The 27,148-nt window shown below is 41.8% G+C and overlaps 1 protein-coding gene across 3 annotated transcripts in view; it reads right to left on the bottom strand.

Annotated features, from left to right (window-relative positions):
* The window catches only part of SORT1 (sortilin 1), a 63,734-nt gene extending 36,865 nt beyond the window's left edge, over positions 1-26,869 (bottom strand). For 2 of the 3 annotated variants that reach the window (XM_029950023.1, XM_029950024.1), the window contains exons 1-3: positions 24,210-24,231; positions 6,643-6,702; positions 5,152-5,225 (exon numbers count right to left, since the gene is read on the bottom strand). In XM_029950023.1, the coding sequence (XP_029805883.1) occupies positions 5,152-5,183 (32 nt within the window). In that variant the 5' untranslated portion in view covers positions 5,184-5,225; positions 6,643-6,702; positions 24,210-24,231. Of the gene's footprint in view, positions 1-5,151; positions 5,226-6,642; positions 6,703-24,209; positions 24,232-26,791 lie in introns of those variants that run through there. The other variant, XM_029950025.1, reaches the window with a different exon arrangement.
* Positions 26,870-27,148: the final 279 nt, after the last annotated feature.

Raw genomic sequence — 27,148 nt, 5'->3', positions numbered from 1 at the left:
TTTCATGATTTTTATATACTTTAAATTTGTAAAAGTGAAGTTTTAGTAAAAATGCCATCATCATACATTTTAATAAACTTTTCATTTATGGAAAAAGAACAGTAAATATGTTTCATAATGGAATTTAAGCTAACCTTGTAACTGAAATATGCAGTAATTGTTAATAATCTACTGCAGTGAAAACTGAACCAAGCATATAATTAAAAAGGATGTCATACAAGATGTTTTAAGAGAAGCTAGTTTAGGGGTGCCTAAACTCACTTCCCAGGTCATGATCTCATGGTTCGTGGGTTTGAGTCCTGCGTCAGGTTCTGTGCTGCCAGCTTGGAGCCTGGAGCCTGGAGCCTGTCTTCGGAGTCTGTGTCTCCCTCTTTCTCTGACCTTCTCCTGCTCATGCTGTCTCTCTCTTTCTCTCTCAAAAACAAAGTAAAAAACATTAAAAAAATAAAAAAAGAAGCTAGTTTACTATACTTTGCTGTAATATCTGTTGTATACTCAAGTTTTACCTTTTTTGTTTTAACTTCAAGTAACATCCTTAAAATTTTATACTATGGAATAAACTTTAATTTGAAATTTCATAAGATGTCCTTAGTAATTTCCAAAAGTTGAATGACTCTCAACAGGAAATAAGAATCACAAATAAAATAGCAGTTTTATGGTAATTAGATACAGAATTTTGGTGTACAGTACTGCTTACAGGTGTCTCAAGAAGTTGATCTTACAGTGAAAAGTTCGACTCAAGAGGCCATAAAACAAAAGGGTGCAAAACATCTTTCAGTTGCCAAAAGCCAAATTATCATATTTACCATAGATACAGTTTATTTTCTTTTTAACTTTACATTTGAAAGAAGCAAATGTACTTTATTATATAAATCATTCCTTAACAGAGAATCAAAATTTAAACTATTCAAATATAACTCCTTTGAGAGCTTGTTTGGATGATCTAACAGGGGAGCGCAGCTACTCGTATACCCTTGACCGAAGAACGGTCCTCCTCTATCGGGGATGGTCGTCCTCTTCCACCGAGCGCAGCTTCGGGAGGGACGCACATGGAGCGGTGAGGGAGGAAGGGGACACCCGCCTGGCCAGCCAGATCAGCCGAATCAACCCTGGCGATCAATGGGGTGATAGATGTCGCAGCCAGATCGCCCTCACATCCAACTATAACTCCTTTGAACTGAAGATATCAATATATTATTCAATTTTACTTAATCATTAATGCCTTGGGACTTTATTATTTCCTAAATCTTCCCATAATTCTTTTTTAGTTTTTAAAAAATATTCCCTTATTTTAGAGAAGGGGGGAGGGGCAGAAAGAGGAAGACATAGAATCTAAAGGAGGCTCCAGGCTCTGAGCTGTCACATAGAGCCCAATGCAGGGCTCAAATTCACAAACCATGAGATCATGACCTGAGCCCAGGTGGGATGCTAAACCGACTGAGCCACACAGGCTCCCCACCCACAATTCTTTTTTATGACCTAAACACTGAAGTATACTTCCCTCTAACTCAGCATAGGTAACAAAGCTTCCTTGTAATCCTGTGAGCCTTTGGACCCTACTACTCAGAGCAGCCGGCATGTGAGGAAAGTGCCTTTTCTTTGAATCCCAAATGAACCTTTGACCACATAGTATTTAGTACAGAAAAATAATCCAATAAGTAATATAATCATGAGAGCTGTAAAAAACAGAAGAGTCTTCAGAGTGGATTGAACAGGCTTTTATTTTTTAGCTGGGCAACCTCCCCCTGTTGAGGACTCATCTTAATCAAACTGCCCCCCCCCCCCCGCCCCCCAATGCCACACGTGCCTCTTGGCTGGTGTGTTCAACAACCTAAGTCACTTCACAGCAGCCAGGCCAGCCCAGTGGTAGATGCAACGAGGCACGGTTACAGTTTCCACCCAAACTCTGGAAGAGGTCTCACTTCCCAGCAGGGAAGAAATAATTAATATTCAAAATGACCTTGGCTAAAAGGAAAAAACAACCAAACAAAAACCCCCGCTGTGCAACAAGAAGCAAAGAACCTTAGGAGCATGAGACGGTGCCAAAAACAAACAGCACTGCTCTCTGGTAAGACTTATGTTAGGGGTTTCTCACAAGACTAGACAAGTATAGCATGAAAAGGGCTGAGTCAGATGGTGGTAGGTATTTTAACAGTGACATTTAGTGATATTGTTTCTGTTTTGGTTTTGGCTGTGGTAAAGTAAACACAAAATTGAAAAGCAAAACGACAGGAAAAAAGAGTCATAAAAATACATTTTACTCACCCCTGGGGATGACTCATGAACCTGTCAGGAACAGTTCTAGTCACACCATTCAAGGGCAACGTAGAGAATAAAAAGTGAATTCAGAAGGCGAGCAAATAAGTGATGCAGGCAATAGGTATGGAAGATAGTTCAGCCGGAGGAGGAGGAGTTTAGTAAATAGCCTTCACAACATGGCTCTTCGGAATCAATAGGAGAGGATTTGCTACTAAAGAATGAACTGGACATCAGCACCTTCTACGATGCATACATGTGTGATATTTATCACAGCAGCATTAATAATCCTGAAAAAATTAGCTGCAACCTAAGTTTCCAAGAGGACTGTGATTAAGTAAATTCTGTCTCAGTCTAACAAGAATGATAAGTTACAGGCAGAGGGGATATGAACATTATCCTGGGATGTGCACTCACCAAACAGAATGGGGACAGGTTGTAACGCCAGGCATTAGTAGTACTTTCGTACCGGCAGCGGCAAGGGGGCGTGTGCATTTGTAAAAGCCCTGGAAGCATCTGGGGGCAGGCAAGCACTTTTTACCAACTGGCACAGGAGGCTTTCACATTCATTTTAGCAACTGGTACAGCAGTGCCAGAAGAGCCTGGCTGCATGCCATCCCCGGCTGCGGGCATGGCAGCAGCTGACCCCACTGAGCTCTTGCTCCACACCAGCCATTGCAAAGCATAACTTGCAACAGTTATCATTGGTAATGGTACTGGTCTACAGTGAGGATTATTATCATCTTTCTTTTACAGATGACAAAAAACTTAGGGAGGTTAGACAACTTGTTCGAATTCATTCTGCTTGCAAATAAATGTTAGTGCTGAGACTCAGTCCCACACCTATTTGCCAACAAAATCTGGCAACTTTACCCTGCACCATGCTGCTTCCTAAGACTATGTGGCTATACGAGTAGTATTAAAGGGGAAGATCAAGATAATAACCTGTAAATAAATTGAGATGATACCTTACAGCGAATTTTTTCTTTCTTTTAAGATTTCCAAATGTTTTCCAATATGGTTGTGTTGCTTTAAAATTTTTTTTTAAACATTTAGCTTTTTTTTAATGTAAATTTTATTTTTGAGAGAAACAGAGCACAAGCAGGGGAGTAGCAGCGAGAGAGGGAGACACAGAATCCAAAGCAGGCTCCAGGCTTTGAACTGTCAGCACAGAGCCCAACTCGTGGCCTGAACTAACAAACTGCGAGATCATGACCCGAGCCGAAGTCAGATGCTCAACCAACTGAGCCACCCAGATGCCCCATGGTTGTATTGCTTTTATAATGTAAGGTGAATTGGTAAGAAAACTGTATTATACAGAAAGAGTTTATGACTGCAAGTTTTTTAAACACTGGAAAGAGTTACAAATTTTTTAAATGTATTTTTTCCTTTCCCAAACAGGATACTTTTCATATGTCTGAAACGTTCCAACCCCTGTTCTAACTGAATAAACAAAATCACCTATAAATTATAGCCCTTTCTAGCACAAGGATTCTACAATGTGTTGTCAATCTTTATCAAATAAAAAATAATACCACTTTAAAAATTATAGAGAAGCCAAGACATTCATTCATTGGATTAGTATGTACTGCTTGCCTGCTATGAGTCAGCTGTTTGGCTGGTGGCTGGAGAACCCTGGGTTAGTCAAGACCTTGCCTTTATGGAGCTCCCAGCAATTCCAGACGGTAATTCCTTCTTGGCAAACTTGGAAGCCAACACCACTGTGTGGAGGGGCGGAGAGCACTGGCTCCAGCCTCAGCAGCAACAGGCAGGCAGTGATCACACCTACTAGGGAGGGGAGGCTAGGCTGACCCACCCCAGAGCTTCAACATGGGTTCACTCCCACCTGGGCCAAGGCCAACAGTCAAATAAAGAACCTGAGAGAGTACAATGGCTCCTGGGAGCCCTGGGCGTGGTTTCTATGTCATCTGCTGATTTGTCATATTCTTTAGGTCCCTTGGGGAAAAATGGGACAGACACGAATGACTGAGAAGACAATCAGCAATTTCTGAGAGTTAGCTCGTCTTGAATCTTATAATTAAAGGAAAGAACCTACTATTTAGCCAAGCTGTACCTTTGAGAAGACAACTTTAAAACCTTGTGAATGTCACAGTGTAGATTACGATTCCTGAATTTACACCTCCACCATCATTACCTGCGTGAACACTATTAGGCGTTTGGATTAGGTCTGACCTGAGGACCTCCTCCTGATCTGGAAACATTCTGTTTAGGGCTCAAAACAGGCACCCATGTTTTAAATATTTGTTTATTTATTTTGAGAGAGAGAGACAGAGAGAGAGAGAGAGAGAGAGAGAATCCCCAGCAGGTTCTGCACTACTGAGCGCAGAACCTGGTGCAGGGCTTGATCCCATGAACCTTGAGATCATGGGCTAAGCCAAAATCAAGAGTTGGACACTTAACCAACTGAGCCACCTAGGTGCCCCTGTATCCATTTTATTATAAGATAAATCACATTCACCCGGGAGGTATAGTGAGGACTGTAAAAACCATTTCAGGGATATAAAAACCATTTTGTGCTACTGCAGGGATATAAAAACCCATAATAGAAAGATGGGCAAACTACGCTACTTTCCCACAGATAAATATCCATATAAATTAATGGGCACACACCCCCATGCACTCTTCCTTCATCTTCCTTTATTGTCTGCCACTCAGTTAGGTCAGTCTAATCTCCTTGGAACTAGATCCCTTTTCATACTTCTCCAGGTTGTTAAGTAGGCACTCAGTGTGCTGAGTGTGATAGTCTGGTGAAAATTTAAGAGGGCTGGAAGATCCTTTAAATCAACTTCGAGACTCCATCAAGTCTACAAAAGCAGGGAGCTTACACTCACACGTGTCACTCAGCCAGTGCCCCAGCCAATGTATGCATCTCACCTTCGATACAGCTTGGACTGTCCGAAAGTCATAATTACCAGTGGTACATGGAAGGTAGTCAAGACTAGAATGATCTGGGAAGAGACAAAAGGATGCAGTCAATAAGAAAGATAGTCTAATTACATGCATGCATGTGATGGAATTAAATCAACATCTAAAAGGCTGCGAACAGCCCTGCTCTGTAGTAGCCTATAGCGTAATATCAGAAAACCAAGACAGACCAAGTTACTGGGGCTCACAATGATTAAAGATCTCAACGCATTCTGTTGAAATGGTCTCATCACATACACTTGAAACAGGGAGGCAGAACTAATCAACTATGCATTATAATAAAGAAAAGGTTTAACTATTTTGTATCTATTATTGTAAGATATTCTTAGGCAGAGATCATCTCTCTTTCTGCTTACAGAGGCTGGAACAGTATGGGTGCTCAAACAGAGGTCACTGTGTCATATACAACTGTCCTTTCCTTCTTCTTGCTGTTAGTTCTCCATAAAGTTAGTTTTTTAAAGAACTATTTTTCTAGACACAAATATCCCTGGGGAAAAGATTCTGCCAGATTAGTACAAGAGGCTAAGGAGTCTCAGAGAGCCATGTAACAAGAAATCGTGGAGATACCAACTCTCTTCAATAAATGGATAAATCATGGAGATTGGTATACAACTCAAATTGTAGCAGACACTAAGAGATGATTAAAGAGACAGTCTACCATAAGTTTTAAAATTAATTAGAGTAAGAAATTTGTAACTTGCTTTTTGACATCGAAATTATTTCTTTTGGTTCTGACATAGCCATCATGTGCCTCAATGTTATGATATATACATTACCAGAATGCCAGAGGGTATGAGCTGTGGCCCCTGCCCTTGTTCAGACAGAAGGGCACAGAGCCAGGCAACGTTGAGCCCGGACTCAAGGCCTGAGGCCACCCTCAACACGCCTTCCTACTGGGACACTGTCTATGCTAGCAGGGATAAGGAGATAACTCTCCTTTTACACTCCCGATCCTGGCAGTGACTTCTCTGTGGCAGGGGAAGGACAACAGAGGGAGCTGAGCAACCATGAGCCCATGGGCACCACAGTCCTGTGGGAAAGGACACAGTAACAATACAGTTTGGAGGAAAAATGCCAAGATGTGCAATGTGCAGCTTTCTGCTTCTACACAGGGGTTTTCCCAAGTATTGTGAGGCTCCCGTCTCAGCACATGGCACTCTCCTTTCTCTTTCTTCTTCTTGCTCATCTCGATGCCAAGCAGCCACCGAAGACTAAAATGGTGTCTATCTTCCTATTATGAAGGAAGGCGGTCACAAGATGCTCCCAGTTCTAAAGCAAAACCAAACCAAGCACATCATCCTGAAAATCTGTACTGCAAATGTGCATTTTCTGCAACTGAGGTTGGAGACCATTTCAGGAAGTAACAACATGCATAGTTTAAACTCCTAAAATCGGCATCTTCTTGCTACACTGAATTAACAGACTCAAAATACTACTTACCCCAGTGCCATCTCCAACCCAGGACAAGGATACTGAGACACTGAGATCATCAAACACATGCTACAAGGAAAAAAAAATTCATTTAGAAATGACATCTGTCTTTTGAACTTTGACCTCCTTAAATAATTCAGAACATGATTACTTTCAAAGTAATTCATTTCATAATTATAAGGGGATATGGATTCCCAGAACAAAATTCGGGAGAGACAGGATTGGACTACTTAACCCAAATTACAAACAACTTGGACATTTTAATTCTCTCTCATACAAAGTAAGCCAAGCAGATGAGTTTTCTTACTGCACCAGATGGGGAGATGGAATAATCTAATTGCTTTCTGCAACAGAACTAAATATAAAGATATAGAAAGTATTCTTAGGATGCTTTAAAACAAGAGATCACAGCCCACATTGACAGATATAATTGTAACCCAATCAGCATAATTTACATTTTTCTAGGCAGCCTTCACAGTACAGCTGAGCAGTTAATAGCTGGATTCCTTTTGCTCCTAGGTTAACTCACTGACCCAAAATGACAAGGGACAGAATCAAAGAGCCAATGCCCTGTTTCACCTCTATTTGGTGATGATGATGATGATGATGATCATAGAAGAACAGTCTTACCAGTTGTGGTGAGAGTAAGGAGAAGGGAAAGGGAAAGCTGGTATGTTACAGTCAAGATATGGTAAGCACGTTGGCCTATAGTTACAATCATCGTCATAGATGTTTTAGGGTTTTGGTTCTCAAGTAATTTATAAAATAATATATATCCATTTTAGAAAATGTAGGCAATAGTAGGGAGGTATCATAAAGAAAATATAAACCATTTAATCCTATCATGCAGAGATATTCAAGGCTAACATTATGTGTATAATCTTCTAGTTTCTATCATTTTTTTTTAACTGATAAAGAAAGAATTGCATAAAGGTAATACTGACACTTGATAAAAATTTCCAACCACACACAAATGCATACAGTTGAACTTTGAACGAAGTGGGGGTGAGGGGTGCTGACCCCCTGGCACAGTCAAAAATCCTCACATAACTTTTAACTCCACCAAAACTCAATTCCTAATAGGCTACTGTTGATTGGAAGCCTTACCAATATCATAAACAATAGATGCACCCATATTTTGCATATGTATTATAAGCTGTATTCTTACAAGAAAATAAGCTAGAGAAAAAAGAACATTACAAATTATAGGCAATCATAAAGAAGAGAAAATACATATACAGTACTGTACTGTACTGATCGATAAAAATCATGCATAAGTGGGCCTGTGCAGTTCAAACCCATGTTGTTCACAGGGCAGATGTACGGTTCAAAGTGAAGATACCTCCCCTCCTCCCGCCACATGCCCCACCACCTCAAGCCTCACTTTCTGAGGGCTTAATAGTTTAGTATTTAGTTCTACTAAATGTTGATGATTATATACTTTTCTCTTACAAAGACATCTATTTTTATTAAGTTAAAAAAAATTTTAAATGTTTATTTATTATTGAGACAGAGAGAAACAGAACATGTGTAGGGGAGGGGGAGAGAGAGAGAGGGAGACATAGAATCCAAAACAGGCTCCAGGCTCTGAGCTATCAGCACAGAGCCCGACACGGTACTCGAACCCACGAACCATGAGATCATGACCTGAGCTGAAGTCGGACACTCAAACAACTGAGCCACCCAGGCAGCCTTCTTATTAAGTTTTTAAATCTTAAGCATGCCTTGTCTTTCCGTGTATGAGTAGTTCCTCAGAAGCAGAGCCTTTACCTTTATACTTGTTATCCGTCATGCCTACCGTGATACTTTACATGCTCAATAAGCATTTGTTGAAAATGATTATGCATCTTTCCCAAACCACTAACTCAGTCAAAATAGAACATGTCTATAATGGTGGGATGCCAGCTGCTTGGTCACTCAAGCCATTACCCCAACTGAGAAGTCTGAAGAAATCGGGCTCAAAACACTAACTGTTTTGCTTATCTTCTAATTTTCTTTCCTGGTTCTCCTGAATGGGTTTCTGAATTCACCTATGCCATTTTCCCTCTGGACTGTAAATACCTTTGAAGTCAGCAGAAGCTCTTGTACAATCTCTTGTAAATCAGTGCCTCACAGAGGGCCTGACTAAATGCTGGCTAACTCCCACATCTCAGGCAGAGCTTCTCACAGCCCCTGCAGGACAGAAAGGCCATTCATACATGTAAGCTGGCCAAGCATCTGAGAAAACGTAGGGCTGCTAGAGACATCTGGAACCAGAAGCTTAAAAACTTGACACAGCAATGTCTCTTGTAAGATATTCCACACAGAGCAAGACAGCATGTTCTCTTGAGTGAGAATATAGTGTCTGAAATTACATCAATGAGCTCCTTGAAGAACAGGAATATCCAGAGCTACCACAGGCACCAGACAGACCACACAGGCTCACAGTCATCTAAACCTCGCTGTCTTTCCAAGGAAGGCTCTGGTCACCACAACTGACTAGGGTACAAGAAAAATTCCTCCACCAGAGTCCTGGCTATCTTGATCAGGCCACAGTATGGTTAGTCTTGAGCCGATCAGGATCTATGACTCTCACTTTTCAGACAAAGCTCTACACACCTGACCCAGTCAATGTGCCCTGGCACTACTCACATGTTTCTGTTCCCCAGTCACAGGAGGAGGAGGATTGTTAGATGTCACGAGCAACCCCCAGCTTCACCTGAACAACTCAAAGGATAGCTGACTTCATTTATCATCCAAACAGTTCCTCTGGAAATAAAGGCCAGGTTTATTAACTATAATCGTGGTCTTCCTCTACCCTTAACTTTCCCTCTCTTTCCTTCTCAATAACTAATTATATTTTACTTTTGGAAACATATAAACTCATTGAAAAAAACTCATCCATTCATGGCACAAGCAACTAACTTTTTTGTGGGGATCAGGAATTATTTCTGGTCCTGTATGAAGACCAGATTCCAGTCTTTAACATTCTCATTCCAGTGAAAGTCAAAGAGAAAAATGAAATCAGATCTAACAACAGATCAAACCTCAGGTGGAAAGAAAAGGTCCTATGTAAAGAAGACGGATCCAGGAGCATTGGGGGATCAAGAGCACAGATAACAATCCTACTCCTTCAAAGAGAAAAGAATTACCGATGGCCAGAAAAGGGTAGGCAACCCAGTCATGGTCAGGAGACAGAATTCACAAGTGTTGGCAAAAGGCCATCAATTCAAATGGTTAATCACTTATCAAACTTGGTACAATGCACATGTTGCCCTATACTGCAGCGGCATCTTAAAATGTTTCAAAATATGTATTACTTTTAATCACAGCAACAAGAACCTTGTCTGCCTCCCTCACTAGATCTGAAGCCCATGTTGGGGCAGGGACAACACCTATTCATTTTAGGAACTAAAATACAGCATAGCACATAAAAGGCACTCAATAAACACCCAATTCGTTTTCCTTAAGAACTACTGGTGAAGCTCTGAAAAGGCAGATGATGAAGTGAAAAGGCCAGACTCACTTAATTTCTCTATTCTGAGAGGATTTCTGCCTCTGGCCAAGGTGAAGTAACAAGGCCCAGATTTGCCTTCCCACCTGAAACAACCCAAAAAACCCCTCACAGAATACGTAAACCAATAGTTTTCAAGACACTGGATCTCAAGGCAATGATCCCTGAGAGATGGGAAACAAATGAGGGCCTCCCTAGCTTACTGTCTGGAGAGAATTTCCAGGCCACGGTGCTGGGGAGGGAAACTCAAGCAGAGCCCAGAGGTCTGAGGAGATGAGCTGGTAGTCTGGGGAGGCCCCAGAGGCTGGAGTTCAAGAGCAGAGTACTAGAGAGGCAAGAGCTGCACAGAATGGGAACTCTGGAGATCTCCAGGGCTCCCTAAGCACCCGGCCAAGCCTTTAGATGAGTCCTTATCAGTGCGTGCTGTGAGGAAGGCGCCTGAGACCAGGGAAAGATCTGCCTGAAAGAGCCGAAGGAGACCATATGGGGGCCTCACCCAGGACCAGAAATAATTCCTGTTCTCAACAACCAAAGGAGAAAACCTCATCTTTCACAAGGAATTGGAGCGAATACTTGGAAAAGTTCAACTTCGCTAATGAAGAAAAGTTAGCCCTCATCTAAATGCCGTTCTGGTTTTGCCTAAAAAGCTTACCAAAAAAAAAACAAGAATAAAAAGGACCAATCCGTTTCCAAGGAACCTAACTACGCGCCAGACCAAAGTTCAAGATATTTATAGGAATATAAAAATATCCAGCACTCAAGAAAATAAAATTCACAATATCCAAGCTTCAATAAAAAAAACGAGGCATGCAAAGAAGAAAACAGAAACCATAACGAGGAGAAAAATCAATCAAGCTGACCTAGAAATCACACAGATAATAAAACAGACAAGGACATTAACAGCTGTAATTACACTCCGTAAGTTCAAGAAGTGAGACAGTAGACTGAGCATGCTAAATAAAGGCAAAGAAGATACAAAACAGACTGAAGTTGGATTTGTAGAGATGGGAACTACAGCATCTGGGGCGAAAATGACACTGGACAGCATCGCCGGGAGAGGAGGCACTGCAGAAGCGACACTAACAGACTCGAAGCCATATCCCGGAAGCCATCCAAGTGAGACACCGCCAAAATGACCGGAAAAATGACCAGAGCACCACCGAGTTACAGAACTTCAAGTAACCTAATATATATGTAATAGGAGTTGTTAGAAGATGTGGGGGGTGGGAATAGAAAGTAAACTGAAGAATTAAAGATCCCCAAATTTCCCAGATTTAATGAAAACGATGAACCCATAGAACCAAGAAGCTCAGAAATCCCAAGCTGAAGGAGCACAATGAAAACTACATCAAAGCACATCCTATTCAGAATGTTTAAAACCAGTGATAACAATCTTAAAAACACCCAGAAGAAGAAGTGATATTACATACAGAAGAACAAAGAATCATAGCAGACACCCTTAGACACAGTGGAAGCCAGTTGATCAGCATCTTTAAGGAACTATGGGAAAACTGTAGAGATGGAATTCTATACCCACTGAAAGTATTTTTTAAATGCAGGTTTTAGGAAAAGAAGGTTCTGGTCTTCAGAACTTGTTCATTGCCCCTCAGTACTGTATGGTGGATGTCCCTTTTTGACAGCTACAAGAGAAGGACTTCACCAGTGCAAAATCCCATCTTTCCAGTGTAAAACCAACCATTCTGATCCCTAATTATCACAGCGCACATGATCTCTTCCTAGATATCATTCTCACAACACTTACAGATGTTGCTTGTGCTATAACTATTTACATATCTGGCTACCTCTCAAATCACACTAGAAATTCTTAGATGGTAGGCACTGTGATCTGGTATTACCCATCAGGCCTAGCACAAGTCTTATATTTGTGCTCCACACATATCTCCATAAAAGTCCATCACAAACTCCTGCTACCAACATCATTGACCTGTGTGTAATCTTCCTTCTACAATGATTACCAACATTTCAGTAAACAGTGGCTAAGCAGGGTTTCTTCCTATGCCCCTGCCAGTCGGAGCACTGCGAACACTAGAATGTGTTCCTGGGTGCTCGTACCCACAATAGGGACTCACTCTTCTCCTTCCTTTTACAGTTACCATCAACTCCATATGGCCCAAACTGGGAAAGATGCCTTGAATGCATCAAGGTGTCTGGAGACACTGGCCAGGGGTAGGCAGACTACACAGAAGAGAAATTCAAACATTCGAGCACAAGGAAACAGTGGTCTGCATACCGAGATTTAAGCGGGGTGTACAGCGTTGGGGGCAGATACGAGTAACAGCAAGACGGCATGCAGGTAGAACACACATGTACGCACCCTGAAAAATGTCAAAGGATAACACAATTGTCATATTATTACCACCTACTAGCAAAGTACTATGTGAATAGTAGATGCTGTAAGTGCCAGTTAAAATAAGTAAGGATTCTGGGGCACCAGGGTGGCTCAGTCGGTTAAGTGTTCCACTGTGGCTCAGGTCATGATCTCATGGTTTGTGGGTTCGAGCCCTGTGCCGGGCTCTGTGCTGACAGCTCGGAGCCTGGAGCCTGCTTCAGATTCTGTGTCTCCCTCTTTCTCTACTCCTTCCCCATTCATGCTTCCTCTCTCTCTCTCAAAAATAAACATTAAAAAATATTTTTAAATAAAAAAATAAATAAGGATTTAAGATCAGGATAGGCAAGTTATGGTAAGAATAGAAGGAAAATAAAAGTACAGAAAAGGAAATGTAAGAAGAAAAGTACTTCTGCTTGAAATACTCAAAGAAAAGAGAGATGAGGCCACAAGATTACCTACTCAAACAGGCAAGGTTTCCAATGGTATATACAGCTGAACATATCAACCAGTAAGTTATGGTTCAATTGTTCTAATCAAAGCAAAGTTAAGATGAATAAAAGAAATATGAGCAGAAGACAAAGCTTTGTGGCTATAAGGAACTGAAAGGCAGAATAATCCCTTTAAGAGGAGAAAACCCCAAACCTTCAGAACAATATTACCAATGAATAGCCTATGATATTAAAATACCGAACATATAAAAACAATTAGGAGTCAGTAAGTCCAGACAACAGAAGGTAGAGGGAATGTCTACCTCAAGCACCGTTGCAGAAACGATGTTATGTGTTAGCTGTATGCCTGACAATTGAAAAGGAGAAGGTGGGGAGAACTGAAGCATGTTTTTTTTCTGGAAAACAATAGCTGTGTTGCTCCAATGTCATATGCCTAAGAGGTCGATCGATTATTTAGCACAAAGAGAACATGATCTGGCCACTTCATATTGCTAAGCAGTCAGCCAAATGTACAATCTAGACGCAGGTCAAAATTAAGGGAAACCATGTAAATATGCTGTCTATGTGATGAACAATCCAAAAACCAGTATCCAGCGGGGCCACAGAGTAAATACAGTAATTCAGATTACTTAATCATACCCTACAGAAGGAAGCTCAGAAACCAAGCAGTTTGGCATTTTCCATAGCTAGTCTCAGTTTGATTCTCTCAGGAGCAGATAAGCATGAAATTCACCACTTCTAGGGAGAGACTTAATTAATCTCCTAGCACAGTTACTGGCACAGGAACAAGACAGATCAGTGGAAGAAAACAAAGGCCAAGACTGGACAAGGTTTCTTCCAGTGTATGATGATGCTACCATTTTAAGTTAGTGGTAGAAGTGCTGGGAAAACTAGCTATTTGGAACAAACAAGCTGGATCCCCCAAACCCTTTTTAACCTCACTCCCAAATAAATTCCACATATAGCCATTATTTAAACATAAAAAGTCAAATAATCAAACTCCTAGAAGTATGAGTGACTATTTTTATAATCTCAGAACAAGAAGACCATTACAAAAAATGATGCAAAAACTGAACCCATAATATAATACAGGGGATTACTTTGACTTTACATAAAAAATTTTAATGGCAAAAATACCAAATAGCAAGTTGAAAAAAATGTCAAAATTATTTGCAACACAACAAAGGGTTACTATAGAAAAGAGCTGTCAAATCAGTAAGAAAAAGACAAAGGTCTCGAAAGAAAATAGGCAAAAGACACAAACAAGCAATTCACAAAAGGACAAGGAATTGCCTTGTAACAGATGAAAAGCTATTCAGTTTCACTAGTAATCCAAAGAAAAATAAAAGAAAAATAATGTGATGACATGTCCACCTTCCAGAGAAGCTGGACAGCATGTATGCAGTGAGGGCCCGGAGGCCAGGCACCTGTGAGCACTGTCAGTGGGAGCAGATCACCTGCTACCACTTTTCTGAAGAGTTGCTTGGGGATGTGACTCCGAACTGAAAATGCCCGGACCCCGTGGCCCAGCAAACCCACTCGCAGGAGTTTATCACAGGGGGGTAACTCCACATCTCAACAACAAACGTGCTTGTACCTGGGTGCTCCCTGCAGCTGACAACTTCTGAGCACTTCGTATGGGCCCTCTCCTTTGCGAAGCATCTTAACACACAACAATCGCGTAAGCTGCCACTCTACCTGTATATTCTAGGTGAAGGATTAAAGCCTTGTTAAATAAGCTATGGTGGGCCATAAAACAACATCCCAGGTGCTGCTGAAAATATTTCAGGTAGTCACTGACATTGCAAGGTACAATATTCCTAACACGCCGAGTCAAAGGCAGGTTACAGAATAGTGTGCAAAATCCTGTGTGTGTTGATGGATAAAAGATATGTGGAAGGAGGTCCTTCAAAATTTAACAGCAACTGTCTCTGAGTGGTAGAATTTACGGTGATACTTTTTCTTCTTTATTGTTTTTCTGGACTGACTGAATTACTCCCCACCCCACCTTCACCTATCAGGAATCACTTTACAAAATAAACCTTTAGAAGTTATTTTTCTTTTGAAAAAAGAATATATAAAAGGGTGGTATAAAAAGCACACTTAGACCATGTCAGTTTATTCTCCTATTACACTGACTACGGGACAGGTCAGAGAGCCCCGCGACCCCCAGCCACACTAACATGGGTGGTTTTGATTTGAGGTAGACTTCCTAATACCACATCCTAATATCCTTATTCACTGCTATACTCACAGTCTTCTGTTCATCACCTGTTGAACAGTAATTTCTAGTGTCCCAGATGGTGCTGACAGCCATTTACTGTCCCCGGCAGGGAAGCTCTAGGCAGCAGGGAATCACTGGCTGACATTTAAAACCAAATTGGTTTTCAGGGACTCATTATGTCAGAGAGTAGGGGACAGCTTGTAACACCTCCTCTGAGATACATCCACCTTGACAGCTGATGGTATGATTTGCCCATGCATTTACTGCCCACCATTTTAAAGCCTGGGGTCCACACATTTTAGAGACCGTGAATTAACACAGATGTCCATTTCTGTGGTCCTGTGGCCACCTGCGAGTCCCATCTGGAAAAAGAGAAAGGCCACAAACCACAACATTCTTCAGAGGGATAACTTTGTCTTCACATCTAATTAAACCAGAAGCCTAATTAAATTACTGTTGCTATAGCTTGGAGAACTTAAAGTTAGTCCAGAGAGTCACTGTAGCTTGGGGAAAAAAACAAAACAAAACTTGGTAACAAGAAACTTCTCCGTCTTTAGTTACACCCCTAATCAGAAGCAAACTACTGGAAGAACCAACACTGGACAACCAACCGTGGGTCAGGTTCACGGGGCCAGGCCCAGCTGAGAAGCCATGTGCAGATGACCGTCCCACCCTCCCACCAGGGACCCCCTCTCTGGCTAGTAAACGAGGGAACGAATCCCACGACGGCATCATTCACACAGAGTCCTTCTTGCGACAAGTACATCTGTGTGTTTTCCATGGGCCGTGCCCTATTTGGAGCACTGGGGAAACAGAAGTGAGAATACACGTTCTGTGCTCATGGAGCATTTATACCCCAGAACACACTTCCTACAGAAGCCTAAAAATGAAGGCTGAATATGCTAGACCTTTAATCTGTAGACAACAGCCTGTCTCAGTGAAAATAAAACCACAAAAGCGGGTGTGAAAGCCCAGTCCAGTTATTAGCTGGTTGGAAAAACAGGCACAAATTATTTTCTCTCGTGGGCATTCATTTCCTCCAAAGTAAAACTGAATTATGCTCCTTCACTCACTGGAATAATAAGAATCAAATGAAATAACATACAAAGGCAAGGCCCCGGTGATTCCATAAAAGCTGGGAATTTAAGATTCAGGCTTCCAAACCCCAACTAGGGAACACTGGGCCGGACAGGTCTGGAGTACAACCTAGGTGATGCTCTTGCAGGCAGGGAGAAAATCTTAACAGAATTCAGCTCTGTTAAATAAGGCGCTGCGAGGATCATAAAACATGAACTAAAAATAAGATCACAAATGTTCCAGTTCTCATGGAGACTATTCTTAGAAATGAAAAAGCTAAATACCAAATATTACACAAGTTTTCATACCTACTCAATTATTCAGGTTTTTCTGCAAGGCAGGCTGATATGCAGGAAAGCACTGGGCTAATACCCAACCTGAATTTTATTTCCAGCTATGCTGAAAGCTGTGTGAACGTGAGCAAGGCAACCTAGCGTCACCACCAAGGTGAGGGGCTGGAGTGACATTTCTAGTCCTTGTAAGCTTTAAGATTCTAGGACTCATCAATAATTTAACCACTCAGTTTGCTTTTCCCCTGCTCTTTGTTTAAACAAACAAACAAACAAATCCAGCTGCCTGCTTCACAATACTTGTGTTGAAAGGGGAGGGCAACAGCGACCTGCGTCACATAGAAGCCCCCAAAACCCAAGTGCTCACTGCAAGGAAGCAAGGGAGACCTCTGACGCTGGGGTCCGTGTGGTAGAAATCTATGCATTTGACCTCTAAGATAACCTGCAGATCATCACTCCAAATGAATTTGCTAAACTTGGCAGAATGGCCTAAAATTAGTAATCCATTTTCTTAGCTTACAGAAGAAGCAAATAAAATTTGGGGGGTAGGGTATCTCAAGACAGGATCAGCAGCAAAGAGGAACAGGATATTGCAAGGGGTCTACCATTTCTGTAGGAAAAAAAGTAAACTTCAACAAACAGACAACGGGCGGTTCAAAAGGGGAGAAAATAGCTCCACATTCCCAACAGCCCTTGAGGGCATGAATGCCACACCTATTAAAATAATGTGAGTGGTGGAGCACCAGGGCGGCTCAGTCAGTTAAGCATCCCACTTGATTCCGGCTCAGGTCACGATCTCATGGCTGGTGGGTTCAAGCCCTGCAGCGGCTCTGCGCTGAATGGCAGATGCTTGGGATTCTCTCTCTCTGCCCCTCCCTTGTTGGTGCATTCTCTCTAAACAAACAAGTAAATGTTAAAAAAAATAATAAAATAAAATAATGTGAGTGGTGGGATAGCATAATTTTATCTCTTCTTAAATGATCCCGGGTCATACATTTGCTTCTGCAGACTAAGAAGGCAGAGAAATATTTTAGAAGGGTTTCCATTAAACAACAACAAAAATTGTTAGCATTTAAAAGGATAGGCTTCATTTTTGAAAAATTCACTTTCATGAGACACTTCAATTATGACTATTGCCCAACAAATGAGCTAAATTTCCAAACAGTTAGCATTTACTTTTTACATCTTAGTCCCACTTCAAAGAAAAGACAGTGATAAGGGATGGGTCCCAGCTGCCAGCCACTCCCCAGTATGGGGGGGGGGGCTATGTCCTCACAGCCTCAGCGACAACCACATGGGCCTTCTTCCAGACCCTCGAGCGCACCACGCTCATTCCAGCCCAACGCCTTTGAACATGCAGTTTGCTCTGCCTGGGATATTCCCCCTGATAAAATTCTGTTCATCTTCAAGTTTATCATTTTCAATAATTTCTCAGTAAGTCCTTCCTAATGCCCCCCGACTAAAAGGCCCTCTGACAATTATTCTCCTGTTGTTACTTCTGTTCTTCTGGGTACTTAACTGTACTTATAACTATGTATTTGTTTAATTTACATTTTTTTCCTGCTGGTTCATGAAAGCAGGGAACTTGTCCGCTGTGTTTCACCATCAACTCCCAGGACCTATGCCTAAGTTTTGGAAGGCCGGCAATTAGCAACTGTTGAAATAAAGAATAACAGTAATGGCACTGAGCTTTAACGCACGACTACTTTATAGATGAAGTAGCAAGCTCAAAGAGGTTAAGTCATTTGTCCAGACTCTCAGCACTGGGAAGTCGTGGAGCAGAGATTCGAACTCCTGTCTGCTTGACTCTGGGGCCACAATGCTGAATGACTACTTCCCTCATCATTGTTTGAGGCAAATGTAGTGAAAGAGTAATGCCAGCAAGGCTCCTACCTTTAGGAAGTTTATAATCTGGGGAATAAGAAATTGAATAAATGAGAGTGAATACGAGACGGATACTAAGGTAAGTGCTAGATCACAGGGAGTAGTTAAAGAGAACAGGAAGAAGCACCCAGAGCGAGAAGGGCATTTAGATGAGAGGAAAAGCCATGTGCACAAAGATGGAGAAGCAGCCTAGCACATGACGAGCTCATGATGAAAAGGTCACACTACCTGGAACAGAGGCCAGGAAGTGGTAAAATATTAGCCTAAACAGATATGCATATAACTAATTCCACTAGCATTCTGGTCTGCTCTGCCTCCCAGCAAAGTTCCTGAGAAGTACTGATCACATGTCGTTAATATTTCTTAGAACTCCACAGAGGACAGCACAGTGCAAAGCTAACAGGCTGCTCAGTTTCCAAATGGGGGGCGCAACAGGCAAGGTGCCATTTCAGGGCTGTCAACTTGAAACCACAGTCGCTAACTCCAATAAACTAAAGCTTAATGAAATAGTAGTAGTTATGAAGTGATAAGTAGTCTTATTTGTTATTAATGTGAATTCCTTAAAACTGTAAGTAAATAGCCATATATACTTGAAACAAATAGAACCCAATGACCCTGTATCCAGTGATGGTGGGATTATGATCGCCCACCTTCATCTCCCATAGCTTCAGGAAAGACACTTTGGTTAAATAATCCCTCTCTCACCTTTATACCCTTTGTCTTAAAATCCCAAATCCAAGGACATAGGTTGGCACATATTCTTAATCCAGATTTGGTTCCTGTGAATACTCATAATAATTCTTTAGGAATAGTACAGTTATGAAAAAAAAAAGCTAAGTGCATACCCAAATATTTGAGCATCTAACTGGTAATGCATCAGAAGCTTTGTGGAAATAATCATAAGATACGATAAAGGATGAATACACGAATACATATTCTCTTCACAGTGACCCTAAGACACAGATATTAGTATACCCATTTTATAGATGAAAAGACTAAGGTTCAGAGATTAATCTGCCCATGATCACCACTTAAGTTTGAATCCATCTATGTCTGACTAGAGAGCATGTTCCCTTGTAACCACTGCCTCAAAAAACTGTCAATCATATTAACAAGTTAAAATTTTGATGTAATCATGAAGATTATAAAAAGAACACATACGCTTCTCACATTTCTGCCAATCTTGGCTGACTTTCCTTCTTGCCACCCCCGCCCGAGCCTGTTACCCAACCCTGCCAAGTGATAAAACCACCTCATCTCATGTATCTCCGTTTATGCACATAGTCCTCTGAAGCTGGTATTTATTAGGATCAGTTGGTTGACATTTGGGCCCTGTGCACTCGGGAACAGATCAACAGGCTTATTACGAAATGGCATAAAGAACACACATATGGTACTTCAAGGTCTTCAAAACATTTTTTCTTCAAAGCCTCTGATAATGCTCCATTTTATATGGAAAACTGAAGTTGAAAAGGCTGAGGGGTGCCCAGGTGGCTCAGGCAGTCAAGCATCCAACTCTTGGCTCTGGCTCAGGTCATTATCTCACAGTTTCGTGAGTTCAAGCCCCATTTTGGGCTCTGTGCTGGCAGCGTGGAGCCAGCTTGGGATTCTCTTTCCCACTCTCTCTCTGCCCCTCCCCCGTTCACGTGGTTTCTCTCTCTCTCTCTCTCTCAAAAATAAATAAACTTTAAAAATATAAAATAAAAAATAAAAAGACTGAGTTCTGCTGAGGGTACAATGACCTTAAGGAACAGAGAAGAGTTCATAACTAGATGACTTACAACAGGGGTCTCTAACCTTGCCTTCTCCCTAAAGCAAACGCGTGGATTTAAAATGTCTCTACAAGACACTTCCAAACGTAGCACCATGTTGGGACATCTGTGTTCTACACTCAGTTCTTGGCCCACATGCAAGTCATCTAGCCTCATCAGTAAAAGAGATCTGACCAGCTAATCAGCCTAACAATCTATGATTCAACCTGTTAAGCATATTATCAGCAAGAATTCAACCTTATGCTTGTTCACAAATATTCAGAACAGAGAAATCTGTTCATCGGCTTTGTCTTACAGCTCCTGAGTGTCTCATGCCTTGGCTCACATCCTCCTCCAATCAGGTCAGGAGTCCAGGAGTGCTCCTTAGAACCTTCTGCACCTCAAGTATAAAAGGTGGTCTGCACGGCCCTCTATTCCGTTCTCCTCTTAGACGTATTCTTCAAGACCACAGCAATGCTCAACCTCTAAAAGGATAACTCTTCTTGGCTCCCCACTTCCACCTCTGGTTTCTCCAGCTCTAGCCTCCGGTCTAGCACTACCTTTTAAAAGGTGCCCGCTAAGTCCCAACACAAAATTCCCTACCCAGACTTCCCTTCTCTTTCCTCTTCTCACCCTTTTCCAAGAGCTACATTTCTGGACTTTTCTATATGTTTTTCTGGAAACCTTAGACATACTCCTCATCTTTCCACTGATCACTCCCAGAGCATGTCCTGGCTTTCCCTACCACCATGCCTTTACAGATCTCCTTGATAATTACCTCCACACCTTGATTCTCTCTTCATCTAGGAGGCCTTCCCAGACCACTGCACTGGAGGGGTCAAGCCTTCTTCAAAAACTCTTCCAAACTCTCATCACGCCATCTCTGAACACCTAAACCCTTAAAGTAGCACCAATGAGGATATCTTTAATGTTCACTTTGATGATGCACAGGCCTGAATGCCACTATACATAGTTCAGTAAGTGCTTGAATGAATGACAACCACACAATACGTTTAACAAACCATTTTGATAAAACTTGATTATTTGACCCTCTAGGTAATCCTAAAGCTGCTTCTCTATTTTAAAAAACTTTAAAGGTCAGAGAAGTTAAGTGATTGTCCATGAATCATACAGCGATAAAGCAGCAGAGCAAGGACTCAAATCTGGGTTGAATGTTAAATGTTGTATACAACGTATCTGTAATGACCTGTGACAAATAGTATGTACCAGATAGACATCTGACTTGAATTATCTTGTCTGGGAAGTATGAGGTTAATCAAAATTTTCCTTCCCAGTTCAAGTCTCTTGATCCTTCAGGGTGATCTTACTGTTGAGCCAGACTCACAAATTCGCTTAAGTACAATATTAGAACCCAGTTTCTTAGAACATACAGGAAGAAAAGAACAAGACTCTTAACAAAAGCAAATAGGAGAGAGATAGTACTCGAGCCCTAGAAGGGAAAAAAAAATATACATTTTCTTCTGATAAAAAAAAATCAAACCAATTAATCACATATACATTTCTCACTTGCACAGGGCTGAGTATACTAATGGTAGCTGACAATTTTTTTTTTTTGAGAGAGAGAGAGCGAAAGAGAGAGAGCAGAGGAGGGGCAGAGAGACAGGGGGACAGAGGATCCGAAGTGAGCTCTGTGCTGACAGCCGAGAGCCTGAGGTGGGGCTTGAACTCACAAACCATGAGATCATGACCTGAGCCAAAGTAGGACACTTAACTGACTGAGCCACCAGGGCCCCCTGGCCATCTGTTTTCAAACACAAGCAGTCAGGACAAAAAGAAAAAAGAAAAAAAGCCCCAGTTTTGGCAAAGTACTGCAGGGAAGGAGAAAAAACAAATGTACTGTTGTATATTTATTGGGTTTGCTTTTGGACTATCCAAAAGCCTTTGGTTAGTATTTGCTTAGCATTAGATTTTTCAGGCAATGGAGAATGATAAAGTATTACCCAAAAAATAAACAAGTCAAATGTCTCTCATGATTATATGAAAAAAAAAAAAAAAAAAAGCCCTGCGATCTTTAAGAACACTCGTACTTCAGTGAAACAAGCGCTGGAGGTGGTAACAAATTACCCCCAGATGTGAAATCCCAGGCTATGTTCAAGTTCAACTGTGAAGTAGATCAGCCACAGTTTGCTTCTAAATTCGGAATCAAGCAATAAACATTTGTGATCACAACCTCTGGCCTCCTCCTCTTCCATATGAATCAGAATTTTTAAAGACATTTTAAATCTAATCCAAGATTTCTCATGTTGTAGATAAAGAGCTGAGGGCTAGAAAGCAAATTGCAAAACAGAAAATAAATTACAGTCATAGAAAACTTTCTCAGCAAAACACCACAGGCTCTGAATGGAAGATTATGTTTTTACTGTGGTTTCCTGAGACTAGGGTTCAGAGTAGAGTGCGAAAAACAGCCTCAATCTTAAAAACAAACAAAAAACTCCACAGGTCTAGCATTCACTTAAAAACCTCTACAGGTATGAAGGGTCTATCGTGAAGCTCCATTTAGCCCAGGTAGCTCAGAGATGCAGATTACTAACCTAGCTTTGATCACAGTCACCAACAGAACAAGAAAAGACCTGTCTAGAAAGGACTGAAATTGACCAGCATGTTCCTCAACCCCCATTATTCCTCAAACCCATCCACATACAGATCCAGTGACATGGCTATCTAGACGATGGAAAGAACAAATTTTCACCAAATTTTTAAAAATGTTTATTTATTTTGAGAGAGAACAAGAGTGAGCAAGTGGGGTAGGGGCAGAAAGAAAGGGAGAGAGAGAAACTCAAGCAGGCTCTGCACAGAGCCCGACTTGGGGCTTGAACCCACAAACTGTGAGATCATGACCCGAGCTGAAACCAAGCGTTGGACGCCAAATCAACTGAGCCAATCAAGTTTCACCAAATTTTTAAAAAGAGGAAAAGATGCAAAAGAAACACTGGTTACAAAGGGATAGGAAGGTAACTGGAAATTTTTGGGAATCTACAAATGCAGTATCCATTTCACAATATTGAAGCTACTGTCATAGCACCTTTTCCTAGAAAAGCTGTATTTTTAAATTACATGTTAAATTTGATAGTTTTGCTTACTTGAATATTAGCTTCTAATCACATAAAACATTTGAGTATCATTTCTTCAGTCTGAAAACACAGTTCACTTTCTGTAGAGACAGAACTTGAGGGGTAGGAGTGGATAGGAAGGGAGAGAGAGGAGAGACGGTACTCCTACTCTGACCACTACCACTCAGTGTTAAGCATTGCCCTTAGTGTGATGATCACACAAGGATAACAGGCCAACTAAGACAAAGTTGGGGAGCACGGTCTCTGCAGTCACCCACTGAGAATCCAACGCTTGCTGGCAGGAGCCGACTGGAAATCGGCAGAGTTCGGAAGAAGCTGCTAATAGCCTCCAAGAACCTGACATGAAAGATCAGATCAAAACAGCAGGATGGAGAGCCCATTATTATGATCATCACAGAAAGAAAATAACCATTAGAAATTGACCAGAACATGAGCCTTCTTCCAATTATTTCCACAAACAGACAAGAGACTCAGATTTCTAATTAAAAATCACTACGCACAGAGCCAAATATTTGAGTCAGCAGAGAACTTACCTAATTGTTATCCTGCATTCCCTCTGAGCTATTTGTTCTGCCTGGATCGCTCCTCTACCCCTCACCCCAACCAAACCTCAGATGAAGACTAACCTTTCCCCAGATAAATATAATTCACCAAATCTGCTGATATTTGTAACTGAAACCCCCAATGCATACGTCATTTTAACAGCTGTAAGGGGATAAGTTCTGATTCGTATACTGCATGGGAGTAGAACCCCTTGAAGATTCTGCTCATTCTGCTCAACCAGGACCAACAAGGAAATCCTACAGAATTCCTATTCTTTGACCCCCAAACAAATGGGTAGAACAGGGCTCAAGAGATTAACTTGAGAGTGTGGGTGGGAATGCTGGGGAAGGTAGCATGAAGAGAGGCTGAATGTTGGAATAAATGAGGCAGTTAGAAAGTTCCAGGGCAGCTAAAGGCACTGACCTTCAGATTTCCGGGTGTTACAAAGATCCACAACAGGCCAGAAACGGCAGCTCCCTGAAACTCCAGCAGGCACATTCAGTCCCGTCAGCCCGGACTCAGCCCTGCCAGCACCAGCAAACACACACACACATTCTTCTCAGAGCTGACATGCATACAACACAGTCTCTCTACAGGGCCTGTTTATTTAAGAAACCAGATGCTTTGATGTTGGGGTAGAAGTTGGGAAGTTTTGTGTAAAAAAGTAGTTAATGACAGCAGCAGTGGGAGGACAGAGAATGAGCAGCAGTTTTCTGGCTTTTAATCATAACTTTTGAATGTTTTAAGGAAATTATCAAATGGTCTCAACCCAGGAATGAGAAGGAAATTATGTCAGCAACCGCCATAACTCTGGCCAAGGCATTTCATCTGTTTCTTTAAGACAGTTTTCATGCCTAACCTCAAAGGGCTACATATAGGAGGAATGTTTTGAAGCAATCCAACTTAGCAACCAGCATTAATAAAATCTACGCTCGCTCAATCTCTCTCATGTACAAAGGTTATGCATGTCATGAGCATTCCAAGCACTTAAAGAATCAGTAAAAAGTATGGCATGAAAACAGTTTTGGGTTAAAGGCAAGAAGGTTATTTATGGAGCCTAAGGAAATAAGCCCAAGTTTCAGGTCATTAGGGCACAGGTCTCCTAAACTAGAAGAAAATAAAAGTGCTATTGTGGTTTAGGATTACCTTCCTTTTAAAAGAAGATTGAACAACAAATTCTCACAAGCCAAACAAGCCATAGGTCTAGGAGATCTGCTAAATGCTTCCAAGGCTTGTCATTATCCAGTCTGAATTATCTTTTCCTGGTATCTTGGCACATCCCTGCATTCAGCACATCTTGAACAGTTTTAGGACAATCTCATAAACAGACTATATGAATTAATGTGGTTTAACATGATCAGAACATTTTAGCAAGAAAGAAGAGAATGAAGAACTTTTGATTTTCCTTGGGAACTGAATCCTGCCATCTTGTGAAAAACTACTCTAAATGGGACTTTCCCAGCTGCACAAAAGTACACAATATTCCTGATAAAAAGTTGTTTTGTCATGCTGATACTTTATTTCACACTATTTATAAAGGGTTCCCCCCAAATACTAGATTTCTTCAATAGAGTTCAGGAAGATTTACTATGACTTCTAACAATAAAGAACTCAAGACTGGAATAAATTACTATACACCAATTGCTTTACTCAACCATGTCTAAGGTGAAGAATATTAACAACAGCTTCGCTTTGGCCACATAAATATGTTATTAAACAGGATCTCTGAAGAAGAGATCATGGGTGATTAGCAAGTGCAAAAAGAACTATTTAAAATGAGGTCACTAAGAAAAAAAGCTAAAAACCAAAACACTGGAAACAGTAGCTAAATAAAATGAGAGCAACGGAGGGAAGTTTCTGTTCATTTGGACCTCGAAGAACCAGATTTTAAGATCCGCTCCTGAGTAGATTCAGCCTAAGAATCCCCTGAGCCTGTTTTTTTCAACCTCTAGCTTTAGAAATCAATAGTTTACAAATGACGTCTTAAGTCAAACCAGTCGGGGAAGGTTCTGCAGGAATAAATGCAGGAGTAGCAGCAGGTCCTGAAGGCAGGTCAACCAGCAAGAGAAGAATCCAAAATAGGGAGTAAGAACGCTCGGCCCAGCTGACTTCAGGAAGGAAGTGGTCCTGTTGTAACTTCAGCTTCAGTACTGTAAAGCCTTTTTCAGCTCCCCACCGTGAGATGGAAGTCTCCACCATTATTTTCCCCTCCACAAACAGGAAGTCTTCCTGGATTCCACCCAATCCGCAACCAACTGGTCCCACGCGGCAGCACTGCTTTGGCCACCTTTACACAACTCCAGTCTGCAATGCCTTAGGTGGGGCTGCCCCTGACTGCTTGTGGCCTGACTGTAATCGCCCCCGGGAAACCCCAGATCTGAGAATTCTGCACAGGTAACAAGTGGGGAGAAAGATAGTTGAAGGGGAGATTGAGATTTGGCTGACAGGCAAGGTGGTTATACATAGACAAGTGCAATTAGCCACTCATCTCTGTCCCCCCGTTGCAACTCTCTTCAAAAGAGCAAAGGCTGTAACAAAGAATTAAACTGAGAATACATCGTGCAAATATGGGTAACAACAATTAAACAGTTAGTTCTAGAAAAACAGGAGGAAGACGCTCGTGTTGTACTGCAGCAAGGAGCCAGGACCTTCTTAACAATGGGCTTTGTCAGGCCAGTGGTGTGCAAAGGTTGAGGGGCTTGTCCCCAGGGCCAGAACTGCTACAATTTTTAAAGTTCTTGACTAGAACCTGGCGCAAAAGAGAGTATCTGCAATGTACGTCCTGTTGGAAATCTTGTTAACAGGATGAAGACATCTGGTCAGAGACCAAAGCCAGAATAGAAGGTCAAACGTGAAGGCGTAAGAGAGATCACATACATACTCTCATCCCCTTTCCAAGCTTGCTGCTTTGCCTATTAAAATACACACAGTAACCTAAGAACTGCTGTGGGACTTCTGAACAGCCGCCTACCCACCCTGAAAGTACCGACCCAGCGAGGACACACCTTTGCTTCTGCGTAGCCCAACTTCTCCAAGCACTTAAGAGGTAATTATTCCTCCAGTTGCCTAGTGGGTTATAGCGTTACTGGATCCTGATTATTTACACATACGCAAAAACAACGACGCTCAAGAGATTTTGACAACTTAAAAAAAAAAAAAAAAGAATGCCGTGAAAGTCAAAGGCTGCCTTCCCTGTGACGAAACACAGCCTCACGGGCCGCGGCGTCCCGCGGGCCGCTCCCGGGCCGGACTCCACCCGCCGCAGTTTCGGGGCCGTGGCCCGGGTCTCCCAGGCGGAGACGCGAGGCACGCGGACGGAGAAAGAGGGGCGGGCTGCGCGGGCGGGGCAGGCGGCCGCCGGG

Source organism: Suricata suricatta, chromosome 8 (genome assembly GCF_006229205.1).
Source record: "Suricata suricatta isolate VVHF042 chromosome 8, meerkat_22Aug2017_6uvM2_HiC, whole genome shotgun sequence".
Classification (NCBI taxonomy): domain Eukaryota; kingdom Metazoa; phylum Chordata; class Mammalia; order Carnivora; family Herpestidae; genus Suricata; species Suricata suricatta.
This window is presented reverse-complemented; position numbering and strand designations above follow the sequence as displayed.